The sequence below is a fragment of the Cucumis sativus genome, chromosome 3, assembly GCF_000004075.3.
Source record: "Cucumis sativus cultivar 9930 chromosome 3, Cucumber_9930_V3, whole genome shotgun sequence".
Taxonomy (NCBI): domain Eukaryota; kingdom Viridiplantae; phylum Streptophyta; class Magnoliopsida; order Cucurbitales; family Cucurbitaceae; genus Cucumis; species Cucumis sativus.
In genome coordinates, this window is record NC_026657.2 from 4,569,787 (window position 1) to 4,588,866 (window position 19,080).

Here is a 19,080-nt window from a genome sequence, read left to right on the forward strand (position 1 = left end):
GTTAACCTAGTTTTATGAACATGTGGAAGAGATGTGAGGTAATGAAACTGGTTTATCAGCTAGACATCGTAGGTTTAAATTGTTGGGATTTATGTCCTAAAACTCGTAAATAGTAAATATATAATTCATTGATCGTTATTAATTAATTAATTAAATGTTATTATTATTATTTCAATCAACGTTATTAATTATATTATTAGTTTTCTCTTAATAACCTAAATTGAATAATCTAACATCATGAGTTGTTTCATGAGTCTTCAATAGTATGTAGAGACATACAATGATCAATGTTCAAGATCAGCTTAAAAGGTCTATAGTATAAGGATAATGTTAGGTACATTATCTTGGTAACACTATGGATACGACTCACTTTGTATTTGATATAAATACAATGATCAAACGCATTCATGTAGGTGACATGCAAGTGAGGATATCATAAGCAATGAGTTTGCACAAGATCGGACCACAAAATAATAACCACTAGATGTAATTTCGTTAACTAGTTAGGTTTCTATTTCATTACTCTACAACAAAAGTGACATACTATGACAGTTGTATACATCCCAAATTGAATTGAGGGAAGAAAAAATTGTCATAAATGCCAAAATCCGCATTTTTGTCGGGAAAAGAAAAAAAAATGGATTTTGAGAATTTATGACAGTTTTTTTTGTCACAAATTATGACAACTTTTAATTGTCATGAAATATAAATAATAAAAAAATAATTATTTCAAATTAAAAGAAAAAGAACGAAGAAAAAAAAGGGGGGAACTTGCCTTTACGTGAAAACAACTTTTCTTTTCTCAATTTTCTAAAACAAAAGAGTCTTTCCTTTTTTTTCCCCCCATTTTTCATTTCCCCCAGTTTCACGAAAAAAAACTCTTCTTCTTTCTTTTTCTTCCCCTTCCAATCGCACGATTTCCCTTCTCCACCACATGTCGTCAATTCGCCACAGTGGTTTCGCACATGTCGTCGATTCCCCTTCTCCACCATGCTCTCCGCTCAGTGATAGCTCAAGGTGCTTATTGCGTTAATGCTCCTCTGTGCAATTTTTCCACAGTGAAGGCTTCTCCATCTGATGCCTCTTTGCAATGTTCTTTTCTTCACAACTGTTTCACTCATATCAAAACCCTCCTCCGTCCGCCGTCCCTATGCCCTATCTCACTCATTGCCCTCTCACTCTTCAGACTACCAACCATCTCCTACCTTCATCGTCTGTGGCGGTCTCTCAGGTACTTATGAATCTAATATTTACTCTTCGTACTTTTCTTTGAGTAAGTCATCCTAGAAAAGATAGTTTTATGATATTTGAGTAAAGCTTTAGGATATTTGCAAAAATTGCAAAGTGGTTTCTAGACACAAAATCACATGGTCGAAATTTAAGAGGAATCGAGTTCTTGCTCCTGCCGATTTTTTCAATTAAACTTGAAACTCAATTCTCAACATTGCATCTAAGATATGTTCTTCACAAGTTTCTATATTTATTCCTTAATTTTTCTAGTTTTCTAGCTGCCACTAAGTAAATGAATATTATTTTGTGTTGCCCACCAATTGTTTGATGAAATGTCCATAAAATGACTCATGAAGTTTCTTATTTTAACATGTATCTATGTATGAAATTTTTTTGTTCAAAGTTTTAATAAAGTTGTTTATTATTTTAATAAAGTAGCAATACTTGTTGGGATTATATTTTTTTGCATTCATGCAAAAACTTTCATTAAGCTTAAAGGTTGAGTTATATATTCAACTTAGTTACAATATCATTCTGATAAAATTTTTATACAGATTTAAATTAACGTGTATTTTCATTTGTTAATTGAGATTAATTGGACAGAGCATATATCAGTGAAATGATGTTGAGAGGTATTGTTTTCTTATTCAAAATATGTCATTCTCATCATTTTTTGGTTGAGTAAAACGTTTGCTTCTAGAAGGGTATGAAGTCTTTTTCTATGTTCAAAATACACTTGCTCTTTATATGTATCTTCTTTATTCTCATGACATTATATGTTAATCATTTTTTTAAAATTATTGATACGTGATGAGGACTAATTTTGTATGGGTTGGAAATTTTGTTACTCATATGTTTGATTGCTTGTTAATCTGTTTCTGTTTGTTTTTTTCTTTCAAAATTTATGGTACATTTGGAGAAGCAAAAACCTAATATTACTATTGAATTCTATGTAAAAATTCATAAAAGTTTGCAAGTTAGGTAATTGTAGCTTTAGCTAAGTCTGCATTCTATTTTGCATTTGGAACTAAAATTTGGTGATATTAATCAATTGGAGTTCTGGGGGCTTTATGACATTATATAACTATTTTTTGTTCTTTTTAAAATATAATTTATGCATGTTCCAACTAAATATAGCAATTGCACTATTCTTTTAATGCTTTTGGATATCTTTTCTTTTCCTTTAGTTACTGAATTTGAGTGTTTGGTTGATGTGTGCTTAAATTTATCGGAACATAATCGTATATTATAAACAAAATTGGGCAATCGGTTTATAGTTAGGGAGAGAATCCCTACTCTCTCAAACCAAAGATGAAGAAAGAAATTCTGTAAACATGAGTCATGGAACCCCAAAGTTGAAGCTCAAGGTTCGTTTATTGTTTTGATTATATTCTATTTAAAGAGAAGTAAGAATTTGGCTTCTTGTCTTAATTCCACTTTGAGGCTCCATCTTCAAGATTGCTTATTCTACCTCTTGTTTTCTTAAGATGTTGGATTGTTATATGCGGGTGGTGTCCTCAATTTGAAGTTTTAGTAGATTTAGAGGCATCAAACTACATAGATTTTTCTTTCTCTAATCTATAATTATAAAGCATGCTTAACTTAGTTTGGATTATAAGAAAATTTATTTCTGTAATTGTTTCTCAATGTACGATATTTTAAGTTCCTAATTAAATTTGAAAAGGCCTCTGTAAAATCTTCTGTTTCAAAGGGCTTTAATCCCTTCATATATCTAGTATAAAAGTTATGCTCGGATGTATTACCTAGACTTAGGATTTTTTTAAGTTAACCTAAATAAAATCCTGAAGTAAAAGAATACCCTTAAAATTGTTATAGAACACTTCAGCTAAAGAGGTAGTATTCTTTTAACTTTAACATCCCTAAGAGTTCACGCGTGAGGTCTATGTAGAGCTTTGGACTGTGCATAGGAGCAGACCTCCTTTAGAGAGTGCTTGCATCGACCAATATTAAGGTGAATATAGAAAGTAGTTTATAGTAAGCGGGTGAGGGATATGTGACAACAAACCCCACGGTCTTTTCCATTAGGTCACACCGTGAGATTCCTATAATGGCCCGCTTGTCTATCCTGGAGTGACATTCCCTTCGGAGGGTTGTGTTATAGAATTTAGAACACTACAAACTCCAAATAAGGTAGGTTTTCTTAGATCAGTTTTTCATATTTATCACACCCCATTCTAGGTTTTTCCCTCTAACCTAGATCATGGTGTGAATTTACTCTTTAAAAACATTCCTTTTCAAACGTAAGATTGATAAATACTTTTCAAGAAATTCTATAAAAATATTTGCACCACCTCCCCTAAAATACGGGTTAGCCAAACCTAAAAAGAGGGAGAATTTTTCACTTCTATATATATAAGAGATCTTCAGACACAAAATGTCCTCAAGTGTGTCTCACCACACACTCATCCAGACTAGTTCAGAATCTCAATTAGAGTTTATATCCAACTAGAAATTTAGTTACAAAAGATTACAGTCTATTAATAAAATTCTCAAACACATATCTATAGCACGGCCTTCTTCACTACCTCTAACAATCTCATAATGCAATATAAGATTAAATACATACATACAAAAGAAATGGGAATCTACAAATGGTGATGGAGAGCTCAATGAACCATGTAAGAAGCAGTTTCAACATAACACAAAACGCATCGAATACTATGCAATCGTTTCAGTTTGGTTCAATTTTCAAATGTTTTATGAACACCCTTACCAGCATGTCTGATGTTTTGACAAAAAAAAAAAAAAATGAATCCTTAGCCACGGCTAAAGAGATCATAGATTCATTAAGAAAAATGTTTGGAGATATAGAGATTTTAAATATTATATTTTAAAAAGAGGGAAGTGAAAAAAATTTCCACTCTTAACCCTTTTGAATATAGTAGAGATTTTAATAAATTATATTTTAAATACTATTGTGTCTTTTTAACTTTTCATTCAAGGGGATGTAGCTCAGATGGTAGAGCGCTCGCTTAGCATGCGAGAGGTACGGGGATCGATACCCTGCATCTCCAGGTTTTTATATTTTCTAAAAAAAATTGTTACATTTGATTTTTCAAGTGTAAATAATATGTAAAACATTCTCTTTTTTACAATTTTTCTTTATTTTAACTTTATCTATTTGATATGTGAAGAATAATTATTCAAATAATATCTATCCCAAGTCATTATTTCTAGTTCATTCAAATTTTAAAATATGTTCAATATACAAAATAGGTCTTCTAATACATCCAACAAATAACTATTACAAAATATTCAAGCTACATTTTGTCAACAAAAAAGATATATATCATCCACACGAAAACACATTGTTTAACACAATGCAATCTTAAAGTTGATCTTTTTTATCTTTTAACTGTACATGATCGCATACATAATTTGTATTCATATTTTTTGTCCTTTTAACTTTCACATGCATAATTTGTGTTCATATGTACGTTCTAGGAGGCATTGTGTTCAATCTGCATAAAAGCGTAGAACAAAAGTTGAAGTTAATGTAAAATTTAAAAATAAAAAATAAAAGCCAACAAAGTAGAAAAAAACTACTTGAGTCATGCTTCTTTGAGTCGTGATGGAGTTTGAACAAATCTCATGAAAGAGTTTTCCTTCCTTTTAATCTAAAAACATTGAGGTGATAAAATTATTAGTTAATGTCACATTTGGAGTATACAAATATCACATACATGTACACATACCAAGGATATCTTCAATCTTTTAGCCCATGGTTGAGTTGCACTCTTGTTTTGTCTTACTTTACCATTACATCTCCGTGCATTATGACATTTTTTACCACATTTGCTACAAGTTATGTCTATCATTTTTTTTATGTACTCAACTATATTACTTACTTATCTTGTCCCTCTTCCTTTGTCTTTTAGGTGTCCATATAGTAAGAGAAGTACAGGGTTCATGGCCACATTTCCATTCTATTAATTTGTTTAACATAGTGAGAATAGGTTAAAATGAAGGTTTCTTTATAGAAATACTTATTAACAGACTTCTAGACTCTTCGTAAGAGACCAAATACATTGGATATAGCATGTGAACCCACTTATAGCATGTACATATGTGTTTTTTCAAATAAACAATATATTATTCTCTACCCCGCATTTTCAACCTTAAACATCTCCTCGCCAGAAAATCTAGGTGCCCAATTCCTAGCAAGCTATTTACTCCTTTCTAACTTTGTTTGAATACTTGGACACAACAATCCTAAGAATTTTTGTGTTTGCTCTCTATTTTTATGAATTCTCCTCACAGGTTCTTTCTAATAATTTCCATCATGGTTAAGATAGGCTTACTCTTAGATGGAAGAATATAAAAGGTGAAACACCCGTTCAAGTTGTTTAGCAACATGTGGACTTTGCATTAGACCTAAATGCATGTTTGGACCAATGACTTGGTTGTATAGCTTCCAACCAATTGTAAGTTGTCAAATCCACTTAACTAAGCCTCTTTAATTCCTTCTCAAAAGCAGATGTTGTAGTAGCTTTTGTAGAGTTCCAAAGTGCATCTTTATACAAGTTTCCTTCGAACATAGATATAAAAAAAATTAGAAAAGTTAGTTTCTTCCTAGATATAAAAAAAACTCACTAGAATGTTACCTTTAAACTTGGCTTTAAAGTTAACATACAAGTGTCTAACACAACAAATGCTTACAACAGGTGCCACAAATTCAACGATTGGTATAAAAAACTCTACAAATAGAAGAATGATTAAAACTAAAGGTATAAAAATAAGAAAAGCTAATTTCAATGTCTATTATTATCAAGATTAAATTTTCATATAACTTACTTTTTTTGTTCTTCTGGATTGAAAGTCCACCTTACATCTTCGATATCATCCAATAGTAGTTGAAGGAACCAAATCCACGACTCTTTTGACTTAATTTCTACTATTGCATATGCCAGTGGAAATATCTCATCGTTGCCATCAACTCCAACTGCAGTCAACAATTGCCCCTTACATTGTCCTTTCAGGTGGAAACCATCTATGCGAATAATCGACTTACAACCACTTAAGAGTCCCTTCTTACGAGCATTTAGACACATGTACAATCGTTTGAATATCGGTTGTACTCCATTAACTTGTCTATCAACACTCTACATAACTTATTTCCTCCCAGTATTACAACAACTTATCATTTTGTTATTTTGATGCTTCCTTTATCATTTTAATGGCAATCAGTTTTTCTCAATAAGCTTGATTTCTCGAAATGTATATATTGAACTCCTTCCTCATGGTCTCTTGAATTGCAGCCCACTCCCAATTAGGTTGAGTTTTGAATCTTCCATTTAGATAAGCAATAATGGAAGAAAAATGTAAAAGAATACTAAAATCCATAAATGTGGAATACATCAATAGTTCATATATGTACACTTAAATTCTAACAAACAATTAGGGGATGTGGCTCAGATGGTAGAGCGCTCGCTTAGCATGCGAGAGGTATGGGGATCGATACCCCGCATCTCCAACTTTTGCTTATGTGGGGAGAGAAAAAATGATATCATGTACATGTTACATGTAAGTGTGCGTGCAAGGTAAATGGGTGTTTTTTTTATACGTCGTGCTGAACTTGAATTTTAAGTTTCATATTATTTATTTAATATTACTTTGTTTCATATAATATGTTGTGTTTTGAATTATTTGAGAGCCATACAAAGCTGTCATAAATAATTTTCCACAGTTCTTTACAAATGGTAATGACATATGACGAACAATTAGTCCTTTTATATGTTTTTACATTGGTGAGTAAATTAGACAGTTCGGTCTTTAACAAGGTGTTCCACGTGACTGTAATACTGAACCACTTTTGCACAACATTGATTTTGAGGACTGCTGATTGGTCAGATAGAGTTGTCCATTTAGTGATGGAATGGTTAAATCGCAGAAGGTTTATTCTTCTGGGACCTCCAATTGGACAATTTGATATGAATGTAACTCAAGAATACATCCATTGGTACAAAAACATTATCATACTCTATATCACTCGATCGAGAGCTGTTATGGGTCATCTGGTACACATTAAAATATTATTTAATTATTTTAGTACAAATTTATTTTCAATTACTTTCTAATTCATATTAATATTTCATATAGATGGAACAATAGTAGACTTCGAGGTGTGCACATGATCCACAACAGGTCCTAAATATATGAAATGATAACAAACAGTACATGGAGACCATTTACTTTATGTACGGTGTGCCTAATTGTATCTGCTCCAATTCAAAGGAGACATGCTCGAGTGTAAAGTCTGATCAATTGGAAGAAGTTGACCAAAACGTGGAAGAAGTGGCTCCCGTGACACAGACACAAAGCGAGCATGGTTATGTTAGTCTAGTAATGATGATGCCAACATTTGGAACGACATATTATGATTATGGAGTCGGTCAATCGTCAGACTTTAGAACATGGTATTACAATTCAGAAGCAGGTTCATCATCATCAAACTTTGGGCAACAATAATGTGATTTAGAGAGCGATCCATCATCTTCATACATGTGTGGTCATGTCGATATCCGTGCAATCAGATGAGCAACAACAACAAGAGAATCATGAAAAAAAACAGCAACAGAAGTACAGAGTCGCTGACGACAACCAACTAAAAATCGATGACGTTTAGGTTGTGGAACATAACTTATTCTTTCATGCTCGACCTAAGTAAGAAAACGGTGAAGAGATGTAAAAAAAACTTTCAAAAATCTTTTATAACAACTTTTCTATCATTTTTTTCCTTTTCTATCATTTAGAAAAACTTATTTAAAAATATTTTTCTTTTATAACATTTTCTTAATTAATTACTTTTTTAATTAAAAAAGTAATTTTTAATTTTTAATTATTATATACATTTTTTTAAATATTTTTTTTAAAATCTTGATTTCAACTCTTTTAGAATCATTATTAATATTAATATCGTTAGAGAGAAAATAAAGCAAAAAGTAGAGATAATATCATTTAATCATAGCCTACTGGATATTAGAAAATACATATCCTAATTTTATGGTCTTCAATTAATGCAAAAACAAATAGATTAAAACGGTAAATATCCATAAATTTTAAAAATTAATGAAAACATACAATTTTAAATTAAAGAAAAACATTCATCAATTTAAAAATAAAAATGACACACATTTTTAATAAGTTTCAATAACAAAAAATTGATTTTCATTAAAAAAATAGATTTTTTTATGGAGAAAAAAAATAAATTAGTATTAAATTAAAAATTAAGAATTTAACTTTTAGAAAACGAAAAGTAAAATTCAAATTGAATAAAAAATAAATATATGAGAAATAGGAAAGGACTAGAATTTAGTTTTTAAGAAAAAAAATAAAATTCAAATTGAATAAAGTTAAAAACTTATATAAAAAATAGAAAAGGTATAATTTAGTTTTTGAGAAAGTTTTTGGTGGTTCAAATCTCCCATTCTTGTCTTGTTAATAAATATTAAATGTATTATAAAAGTTGAAATCATTTAATGTATTTAGATAATAAAACTTTTTTCATTATCCAAATGTCATCATTTCAAAAGTTTAAAAATAAAAATAATTATATTAATTTTTATAAATATAATAAAACACCAAAATATATACGTTCACTGTAACAAAATCAAAAAAATGTATGATGTTGATCATGTTTTAAAAATATTTTAGGTTTGCGCTTTCTTACATTTTTTTTCTTTTCATCGTCTTTCTTCTTTCTGCACCTCTTTTTTCTGAAATCATGATATTTGTTTTCAATCAATCATAAATTTTGTATTTTTTTTCAAAGTGTTATTTGGTTCAACATCGTGCGACAAATATAATAGATGTTGAAAAAAATCATTGAGATATTGGTATTACATTTGAACAATCGTGTACTAAAGAATCTTTAAAAAATTGTTTTAATTTAATTTAATTTATCATCGTGGAGTATATTTGGTGGGTTTGTTATATTTTTTAAAAACACACTTATAAATATATAATATGAAACCCATTTAAAAAATATTAAAATTAGAATCAAATTTATGAATAGAGTAACAAAACAAACATATATGTGAAGAAATAGAATATAAGTCAATTGTGTTTCTCCACCAAGAGGTCTCAACTTTTCCCAATAATTTATGTTTTCCAAAGTTAACGGTCACCAACAATAAACAAAATATTATCCACTTATGATTGAAACTTAGATGAAGAACTCGCTTCTCATTTTCTTCTTTCTTTTCTCTCATCAATGGCCTTCGATCTTCTCAAATTTCATTCCCAAATAACCGTACCTGCTAAACCCATTTTCCCTAATCTACTCCCCACCAAGAATTTCTTCCCTCTCCTTCCAGTTCCTCCCTCTCAGCTCTTCCCAAATCCCCATTTCCATGTCTCCTTCTATCTTCCTCATTCAACTCACATATCAAGAACAATCCCTTTTATACTTCATTCTTCTTTGTCTTCTTCAACCCCACCCACCTCAAAACACGATGCCATTTCCCAGGCCAAAACCTGCCTCTCTACCACACTCGAAAAGCCCCTCAACAACATTAGGTTTTCCGGTAAGATCATCAAGAAGGCAAAGCAACCCAGATTCCGTGTGGAGATTCCGGTCGTTGATGAATCGTCCGCCTCTCTGATCGAGCTCGCTTATGAGGTGTTTGGGGACTTACCCATTAAGAGAAAAGGGTCCCCTATTAAAATTTTACTCGTTTGGTCTAACTCCATGTTGGCTGAAGCTGCTAGTAAAGCCTTTCACTCTCGTTCTGCTGATCAAGTTGAACAGATAGACGTTTCTTCAGTTGATGGATTAGATGCTAGAATTCTGAATTCTAATGATGTGGCAGTGTTTTTGGGGCTAAAATCTTCTCAAATTCGAACTATAAAGACTGTTACAGATGGTTTTTATCCTAAGCCAGTGGTGATTTTCAACCCCAAATGGGCATTTGAGGAGGAGAGTGAATTTGGTGAGCTGAGTGGGTTTATTGGGTCTTTTGAGGTTATTTATTCCTTCATGGGTTTGGAAGTTCAAGGGATTTTGAACAAGAGAAAAGGGATGATTTTCAAGTGTGTGAGAAATGGGGTCTTGAGTGGTGAGCTATGGAATGTGCTTGTTGAAGAGGAAGGAGGAGAATTGAAGGCGGTTTCGAAGTTCAAGGCGCGTCCATCAATCACAGAGGTTGAGAATGTGTTGTACAATTTGATGGCCATGAACTCACCCATCACCAAGTCTGCAAAGTTCTTGAGGGATTTGGTCTCAAACGTAACTGGGAAAAAGTAAGTTTCATGTCCATGTCCATCTGCCTCCCTATTTGCCTTTAGGTCTAATCTAAAACAAATGTACTTGCTTTTGGAATGTTCTCTTTAGTTCTCCAATCCCTGTTCTTCCATTTTCTATGTGTGGCTTCTAGGAAAATTGACAACCCATTTTGAAAATGACATGAAAGTTTGCATGCATTATATGAATTAAGTTAAAATACACTATTCGTTCTGTACTTATGGCTCTTAAATTATTCTAATTCTTGTACTTCTATATTGGTTATGTCTTTGAGTTAATATTTAATTAAATATTTGATTGAGAAATAGCTTATGCCTAAATATAAGGAATTAAATGAAGTTGACATATCTCCTAAGGTGTTTCTGTTATCTGCCTATTTGTATACCTCAATAACAATAAGATTTTTGGCGATTAAACTATGGCCTCATTTGATTATTTTTCAATCTGTTTACGTTGAACCATTACATAATTCTTATGCAATTGGTTTATCATGACTCCATTTGTATAAGTGTTCTCTTTAGTAATTAGTATTTTAAGTAGAAGTGCACCTTTTTAAGACTAGTTAATGTAATTCTCAGCTTGCAATGCAAAGCCTTATATTTTCAATCTTTGTACCATAACAAAAGTACCTAAATCTACAAAAATTTGGAAATGGCATTCGGGTTTTATGTGTATAAGGAAAGAAAAAGTTACTAGTATTGAAAGATGGGAATGGAGAAAAAGATGAAGAGCAAGCAGAATCCGAAAGTAAAAGTTGCAGCTATCATCTCGTATCCCGTATCAAAGAACTCTCGTGTGTTTCTTCTTTGCATTTACAAGTAATTCTTTATCATCAGTTGAAGAAAATTTCTTCCCAACCTAGGAAGCTCTTATATGGCAGCTCTTGATAAATTTATCAGAGAAGCTGATATATTTTGTCCATAATGGCCGGAGCTGTGGAAAGGCTATCTCAAGCCATGGCTTCGCTCGGCCATTGAAGTGGATGACTCCAGCAGTCTCTGCATCAGCAAAACTTGTATTCTCTTGATACCCTAGGCCCAGCATATGCCAAAATGGATCGATGATATGAACGTGACCATGAAATGCTATAAGGCCAGGAGGCAAAGTCCCAAGCTGCCATAAACTTAGGTCCGATTTCAAGTTCTGGATAGCAAACAGTTTCCATTCAGCCCTTATGTTTGAAAATGTAGATTACATAATGTAGCAAGTGAAAATTTGATTCATGATTCAATTGAACCTTACCTGTTCAAGCCAGTGATGATATGTGAGGCTTATGTTGGTCTTTCTCCAGGCTTCAAGATCAAAGATGTTCATTCCGTAGGCCCATGCACATTCATTCGGATCAAAAGTTTCTGCTATTAAAGGATGTGAGAAGTTCAGATAGTTTTTTAATCGCTTGGACATTACAAATTTATCTTCTCCTCTACATGTTTCCACAGCTCCATTAACCTTCCCATTCATATCGATGTCCCACAAAGGTGAAAGATCAGTTTGAATCACAATGTCATCATCCAAGAACACTACCTTCTTGAGACTTGGGAACAACTGCACGCAGAATTTCCGTTCATTAGGATTCACATAGTAAAGCATCAAAGATAGATCTATTGGGAGTTTTGCCTTTAATGGAACACTTTCTTGCCAGTTTACGAGAAAAATCAAAAGAACATCTTCCTTCAGATAAAAACAAGCGTTAATTACGTTTCATAGAAAGAACTCGTTTACCTCTGGTAAATGGATACGAATGTGATTCATCACGGAATTATATTTGGGACTCAGTGCCTGCAACTTTGATGCAATGATATTAGGCTTTTCAGTCTCATTTGCAACAATGGCAGATGACCCTCCTCTGAATTGTGACCTGACCTTCTGGTCTTTTTCCATTGCTTCCAAAACTGGTACTTTACCCTTTGTAAACCAGTCAAAATGATGCAATGCCTTAACCTCAATAATTGCAGGTGATAAAGAGTGAAGGGAAAACCATGCTTGCATAGGGAAGTAAGTCTTCCTATCAGTGATTATATGGAGAACAACTTTCTGCGGGCGTAAAGCATTGTGCACGAGGGATTTGGCGACGACAGATGCAGCAAGCACATTATCAGTGGCAAGGACGAAGTGACAGTAGGAATTGTCAACGAGGGCCGGTACAAGTTCTGCTGAAGGAAGCTGGAGGCGAGCAGCTGCATTGGTTGAGTGCTCATTGGCAAGCCTGAGGGCAAGGCAATGGAGCTGCTTTGGTATGCTGCTAGATGCTACATGCCTATACAAGTATTCTTGAATTTTGGCAGTTCTGGTTCTTTGTTCCATAAGACTGACCTGCAAGATACGTATGAACTTCAAATTAATACCTTTACAATAATGAAACCTGACAAATGTAATACCTTAGCTAAGATGCTCTAAAGGATTTTAAACAATACGATTGTGGAAGTGGTGATTTGTTTCTTAAATGATTAACATATCTCCTTGAGATTGGACACTTCATTCTCCTCACACACCTAACGCTAACATAATTGGATTTAGGTGAAGGGTGTGTTTCAAGAGGTTGCCGGTTAATAATTAATAATAAACTAAGAGATGAGGGATAATAACCATTTTTCTGAGTTTGAGAGCAAAGGTTTTTGCATCTGGTTTGATTTCCTTTATCTCAGCCATAAAATCTTCTAGAGTCTGAGGAATATTGTCTAATCTTCCTTGAAGTTCATCTTTGCTCATAGGTTTATCCAATATTTGATACATAACATCTGGAACCTGACCCAAAATCCAAAAAAATATAGAAAGTTTTAGTGCAAAGTTCATCAATAGTACCTACATAGACATTGAAATATGCCCTCAGACCAGAGGTTTGGAGATTACTTTTGGTTCCAATCTGCTCCCCAAGAGCCTTGGGCCTAATTTTTTCCCCAGACAACCTACCATAAGATAAAGAAGTTTAGACTATTAGTAGCTGCCATGACTTATTTTCAAGTCAGTGTTTATTTAATCATCCTAATTTTCTAATTTATTTATCATAATAATGTCATTAATGGTACAAAAGAATAAACTTATTTCATATGTTAATTTAGACTTTGTTTGATAACCATTTAGTTTTCTTGCTTTTGAGCATCAACCTTATAAATGCTACTTCTACCTAAGGGTTTACTCATTCCGTTATCTACTTCTTGGGAGTGTTCTCAAAATACAAACTAAGATTTGAATACTTGAATAAATCAGTTTTTAAAAACTTGTTTCATTTTTTGAATTTGGCTATACATTCAAATATTTATTTAGGAAAGTTGTAAGCATTGGAAAAAGGGTGAGTTAACAAGCACAGTTTTCAAAACAAAAAACGGACCATAATATTTCGTTTGACATTGTTAGATTGTGCAAAAGTTCTAATAAGAAAAAATCTCAACTAGGTGGGATATTTAATTTCAGTACTTTAGTTAGATGCTTTCCATACTTCCCTTTTGTTTCTTGGAAAAACTAATCTGATGGTGTCCAGTGGTAGGAGTTGATTAGGTTTTGATAAGGTACGATCTTAACAGTTTTCAAAGTTAATACGCTTGTTGGGTTTCTGGAGGTATAAAAGATAGAACATTAGACAATAGTGGCCATTGAGAAAGTGCAAAGAAAAACAAAAAAACTTCTATCTTATGCTTCGAAAACTTGCTTAGGCTGCACATCTTAAGTTAGGCATAGAGAGGCTCTAGTTAGATGCCTTACATACTTTCCTTTTCGGGATCTCTCTACTTCAGTTTCTGCTGTTCTTGTTTTTAAGTTTATTGATAGTAAGACATCTAAGAAATTAGGATCAAATTTGTACCTATTAGATTTGTTTTAATTTCTTAAAATATTTCGTTTAAGTAATAATAAATCTATCTTAACTGGGAAATGGATAATTTATTTTAATAATAATCTATAACAGATCCCAGAATGTAAGTATCTGTATCTTCATCTCCCTTCTTATTGTTTTCCTTTAGGCAAGACATTGAGGGTTAAATCTTTTTGGTTTTGGAAAGCTTTCAGCTGACATATTATTCAGAATTCTCTTTTTTCTATATATGCAAATTCTTCCGCTTCTTCTGTGTGTATAAGATAGAGAGATTGGGGGGGTGGAGAGAGAGAACAAAGCTTAAAAGTAATGTACCTAGAGTAGAACATTTGCTTTCTCCATCAATCGTATCAACTGCTGTCAACACGAACACAAACCGGAGAAGAAAGGTGAAGAATAGAAGTGAATAGATAAGCATTCGACATGAAACCTTTCTTGATCCAACCTTCACTTTGATGTATTCTCTAACACCTTTGCCTGGGAGAACTGTGACATGCCTCAAACTTGGTGATATATGAAGCTGCATTATTTTCCAACAGAAGCAGACAACAGCTATTGCTAAAAACACTATTACAAATGGCAAATTGAAGTGAAACCCAAATCCCAGGGAAAGCTAGCCAGGTTAGAGTTCTTCCTTTGAGACAGTTATTTCATTTGACAATCTCCCAAAGAAGAACTGAATTTGAATTGCAAGATCCAAGGAATAGATATGCTGTTTTTGATGGTGTTTAAGGTTGCTATCTCTTACCTAACCTTGCTTAGTATTTGGGCTAGATGTTTCAGCTTTTATCAGTAAGTGGTTTTTTTGAATTCAAAGGAGAGGGAAGGGGGTTGTTAAGAAGAAAGGGACATGGGACTGATAAGAAGCTTTGTCTGTTTTACTGGTTTCTTTTCATTTTCAAGAAGGGAAGTTTGGAAGGAACAGAATAAGAAAGAATAAATAAATAACTTCAAACTTTCTTTTAAAGCAGAAGAAGAAGAAGAAGAAGAAGAAAGAACTTGAAATGTGAAACAGGGGATGGGGGGAGGGGTTGGTGTTTGGCTTGGCTTTGCCTTCACATGAAGTTTACAAATGTTAGTCTCAAAAGAGTTTGAACTCTGAAAGAACATAGTTTCTAAATAGAAAGGGACTTTTCCCCTTTCTCCTTCTCTCTCTTCTGTTGGTTTGGTTGGTCTTTTTTGGAGTGAAAATGCAGAAACCTTTTTTTTAATCCTTCTGTTGCATGCTTGCCTTGTGATTAAGTTAATTCAAGCTATCACAAGTCCTTAATTTTTCCCTAATCAAACAAATTCTCATGATTACTCCATTAAATTTCTCTTGAAAAGGGATTGATCATTCCATATTTTACTAATCACTGAGGGAAACTTCAGATTGGATTGTTCCTTTCATCAAATATTGTGTTGTACTTTCTCAACCACCAGGCTGATTTTAAACTCACTTCATTTGGTTAAAGTGAGTAAAAGGGCAAAATTTTCTACAAATTCACAATACATACTTTTCCTTGATTTGTATTATTAGTGTCGATTTTGACTACTGTTTGTTATGAGCATTAAATTCTAATGTAAATAATTCTATCAATAAACTTTCCATTTTAATGAAATTTTTGCAGCTATGATGAAGCATTTGGTTTTTGTTAATGTTGTTTGTTCTATATTATTTCCATTAAAGAAGTAATGATCTCAAGTCGAGAGTAGGTAGACAATACTAATAATATCAAGCAGAACAATGATTTGATTCAGACTATGAAATTTCATAAAGCAAAACGGAAATTCAGAATGAAGTTGAAGGATTAGCAATGGAAGATTGAGATTTTTATTGCCAAGAAAGCACAATTACAATCATCTGTAAGCAAAATTCTTCATTGCTGCACTCAAATAAAAGAAGGGGTTTTTGAAATTTGAACAAAGAACAGAAGGCCGATAGAAATCAAACACCGGTGTCGAAGTCATTTCTCCCGGATTGCAAAGATGGATTTGATTTCTTTAGGGAACAAGAAAACATGAAGGCTTGTATTTGAGACTCGCACTTGACACGATCGCCATTATTTTCCTGCAAACATTTCTTGAGAGCTTCAACATCACATGGCGATGGATTCTTCGTCACAGCCCTAGATTTCTCGGTTATACCATCCATCGAGTTTCAACTAGTAAGCGGAGAATTATGATTTTGTAACGCAAATTAAATTGAAATGGAGAAATCGTAGAAAATTGTAACTGTGGAAGGGAGATGTAAATCCGATCGAACACACTCCGCGCGCAGCCGATGAACCACCGCTGCTAAGCTAATGAAGAAATGAAAGAATAATAAGATTTTTATGTAGACGACTCAGTTCCGCCATTGGGGAATTCTAACCCTAATATAACTCAAAATTTCAGATTTGGATGGCACATTTTCTTGTCCACTTGGTGATAGCACTCGAAATGTGCTATTTTACTCTTCTTAATTCTAGGTCGTTCCCTTGTTTAATGTGGCTTAATTGTCTAATTTAAAGTTAATTAGTGTTTATGAGTAGAATGAAACATTTGGAACGAAACGGTGCTAAATCATACCAGTTTGAGATAGAATCATATCGAGTTACAAAAATGTCTTTGGAGCATAAAGGAAGCGTTGTTGCGCTCGCCAGGTGCCTATACCCAATATGCATCGATGCTCATTGCTTCAACAAGAAGTGCCAAGCATTGTAGCATTCATTGATTATATATATATATCTTCATTTTTAGGGTTAGAGCATCATCCATTCGTCTCTCAGTCGAATTTTTTTTTTCTCTTCCACTTGTTTTTTTTTTTTTTGTTTCCCTTTTTCCTCATGTAATCGATGAAGATAAAACTTTGAATTGATCTTCTCCATCTAGATGGAAAGGTAAGTTCCTTGTTCATTAGCATAGGTATTTCAAAATAAAATGTAACTTTAGGAGATTTTCTCTTTAACATAAAATACGTATCTTGGCTACGGATTTCTTGTTGGTTTACTTGCTTTATGATTATATTCTCTCATATCGGTCTGACAAACAACTTGAGATTATATGATTGAATGCTTTAGATTAATTTATAATATGTGACATGAAATTATGGTTAATCTTAGAGAAGCACAAGGTTAGATAGGCTTGCAATTTGTTGTCTATAACGAATAGTAGTGCTTCCATTGACTTAGGGGAAATAATACTGAATATCTTATTAGACAAGGTTGGAAATCAAGCATTCATATATTGTAGCATAATCCTTAGAGCGTAATGTGATTAGTGAAGCATGTCAGGTACAAGTTTGACTTGTCATTCTCAGCTAGTTAGGCTATTAAGACCATTGATCCAACTGTTCTTCTACACCAACCCCCTCTTTACCAATTGAAAACACAGTTTTGTGAGTTAATCTTTTGTGCTTCCCTATGCTTTACCTCATTTAAGCTATTGATACTACTTGTTAGCTGAAATTCTCGATCGATGATTTATAAATATTATTCGATCGATAGAGCACCTTAACACTTTTTACCACGTGGCTCAGTATTGCTAATACTTTTAGTGTCAATTTTTTTACTTTTAGCAATACGTTTTATGTGCCACCGAAAATAGTTTTTCTATTTGAAGTTCAAACTTTTGGTGAAGTTTAATACCACAACTTCACGCTGTTTTGTAACTTGTTTAGGGTTAATAAAATATGAAATTGATATCCGTGGTCGGGGTCGACCTCTTTAAACAAAAACATCTTGATAAGCTTTGCACAATATACAATGACTAACATCATAAGTTGTGTACTAATTAATAACATTTTATACATTTTCCTTTATGCTTATATTTCCATTTTGGAGCTTTGCGTGAAAATAAAGTTTGGATATGTTTGTTGAATTTGAATAAAGCACAAATCCCAATACACATGTCCTAGGTATTTTACTTTAATTTGATAAATATGAAATATAGTATAATACTTCTCAATTAACTTTGGGAAACTCATATAAGTAGGTGACAGTAATTTTAATTCTTGAAGGTGTTACATTTAATAAATTCTTCAATGTTCCACTATCTATTTTTAAAAATTGATTGACCAATTAAACACAAATTAAATTTTGAATTATTTTACAAGACTTGAAACAATTTTAAATTTATATGATCTGTTCATGTATTTAAAAATCATATGGAATACATTTACCACAATTATTAAATTGATAAGTTCATAAATTTGATAGAAGACTATTCAAAATTCATAACTATATTTTAAACACAACTTATTAAACACATTTAATTGTTATTATTATTTTTATTTTGTATTACATTTCATTTTTTCCCATTTCTCATTCATTTATGTTAACATTTTTTGGTTGTCTGTTTTATCATTAAAATAGAAAAATGAAAATTAATCTGTTTTGAGAAAAATACATTTTTTTTATTAGAGTTTGTGTCTATTTTCTATTTTGTCCCCTCGTTTTTTTAAACGTTACATTTTTAGTTCTTAAATTTTGAACCTAATTTCAAATTTTTTTTATAATAATCTAATTACAATTTAGTTAGTAGATTTCAAAGTTCTACAACTTCTAAATTTCAAGTTTTAAATTTTAAACTCCAAATTTCATTAAACCCTGATTTTTAAGCCTTTAGTGTTCATGTATATTAATTAGTCTAAAGTAATTATAAATGAAATATAGTTAATTAAGCTTTTTCTTGCACATTTATCATAATAGGTTTAATAAATTAGCTAAATCCACACCACACAACTTTTGGTTTTACAAAAATGTTAAAACTCAAATCCAACTCCAACCGATATTTGAAAATTGAAAGTTTAGGTACTACT

General features: G+C 32.3%; 3 protein-coding genes and 2 non-coding genes across 7 annotated transcripts; 4 read left to right on the forward strand and 1 right to left on the reverse strand.

The window, feature by feature from the left end:
• The first annotated feature begins 830 nt into the window (after positions 1-830).
• Positions 831-6,448, forward strand: LOC105435074. Its single transcript, XM_031881988.1, has 2 exons — positions 831-1,231; positions 6,162-6,448. The coding sequence occupies exons 1-2, from the start codon at positions 966-968 to the stop codon at positions 6,406-6,408; spliced, it is 513 nt and encodes a 170-aa protein (XP_031737848.1). The 5' UTR covers positions 831-965; the 3' UTR covers positions 6,409-6,448.
• On the forward strand, positions 4,193-4,265 carry TRNAA-AGC. The gene has a single exon. It is a non-coding gene; the product is annotated as a tRNA-Ala (tRNA).
• A 203-nt stretch (positions 6,449-6,651) lies between the features above and the next one.
• TRNAA-AGC lies at positions 6,652-6,724 on the forward strand. The gene has a single exon. It is a non-coding gene; the product is annotated as a tRNA-Ala (tRNA).
• Positions 6,725-9,367: 2,643 nt separating this feature from the next.
• Positions 9,368-16,702, forward strand: LOC101210881 (hypothetical protein). Of its 3 annotated transcripts, none has more exons than XM_031882706.1 (2): positions 9,368-10,491; positions 15,911-16,702. In XM_031882706.1, the coding sequence occupies exons 1-2, from the start codon at positions 9,464-9,466 to the stop codon at positions 15,936-15,938; spliced, it is 1,056 nt and encodes a 351-aa protein (XP_031738566.1). In that variant the 5' UTR covers positions 9,368-9,463; the 3' UTR covers positions 15,939-16,702. The 3 variants fall into 3 exon arrangements, with proteins under 3 accessions (XP_031738566.1, XP_031738567.1, XP_004152913.1); XM_031882707.1 differs by having other exon boundaries at positions 16,023-16,702; XM_004152865.3 differs by lacking the exon at positions 15,911-16,702 and adding an exon at positions 12,448-12,584 and having other exon boundaries at positions 9,369-10,491.
• On the reverse strand, positions 11,055-15,886 carry LOC101210640 (probable galacturonosyltransferase 12). The gene is made up of 6 exons (XM_011652235.2): positions 14,616-15,886; positions 13,343-13,398; positions 13,079-13,237; positions 12,215-12,805; positions 11,735-12,037; positions 11,055-11,635 (listed from the first exon to the last, which is right to left on the reverse strand). Exons 1-6 carry the CDS (start codon positions 14,824-14,826, stop codon positions 11,351-11,353), a joined length of 1,605 nt encoding a protein of 534 aa, XP_011650537.1. The 5' UTR covers positions 14,827-15,886; the 3' UTR covers positions 11,055-11,350.
• Positions 16,703-19,080: the final 2,378 nt, after the last annotated feature.

Coding starts and splice junctions, on each gene's coding strand:
- LOC101210881 (XM_031882706.1), top strand. CDS start 9,464: ATGGCCTTCGATCTTCTCAAATTTCATTCCCAAATAACCGTACCTGCT. Junction 10,492..15,910: donor TCAAACGTAACTGGGAAAAA/GTAAGTTTCATG, acceptor AAATTTTTGCAG/CTATGATGAAGCATTTGGTT.
- LOC101210640 (XM_011652235.2), bottom strand. CDS start 14,826: ATGCAGCTTCATATATCACCAAGTTTGAGGCATGTCACAGTTCTCCCA. Junction 12,038..12,214: donor TTCGTATCCATTTACCAGAG/GTAAACGAGTTC, acceptor TTCTGCGTGCAG/TTGTTCCCAAGTCTCAAGAA. Junction 11,636..11,734: donor ATCATCACTGGCTTGAACAG/GTAAGGTTCAAT, acceptor TTTGCTATCCAG/AACTTGAAATCGGACCTAAG.
- LOC105435074 (XM_031881988.1), top strand. CDS start 966: ATGTCGTCGATTCCCCTTCTCCACCATGCTCTCCGCTCAGTGATAGCT. Junction 1,232..6,161: donor CGTCTGTGGCGGTCTCTCAG/GTACTTATGAAT, acceptor TGCATATGCCAG/TGGAAATATCTCATCGTTGC.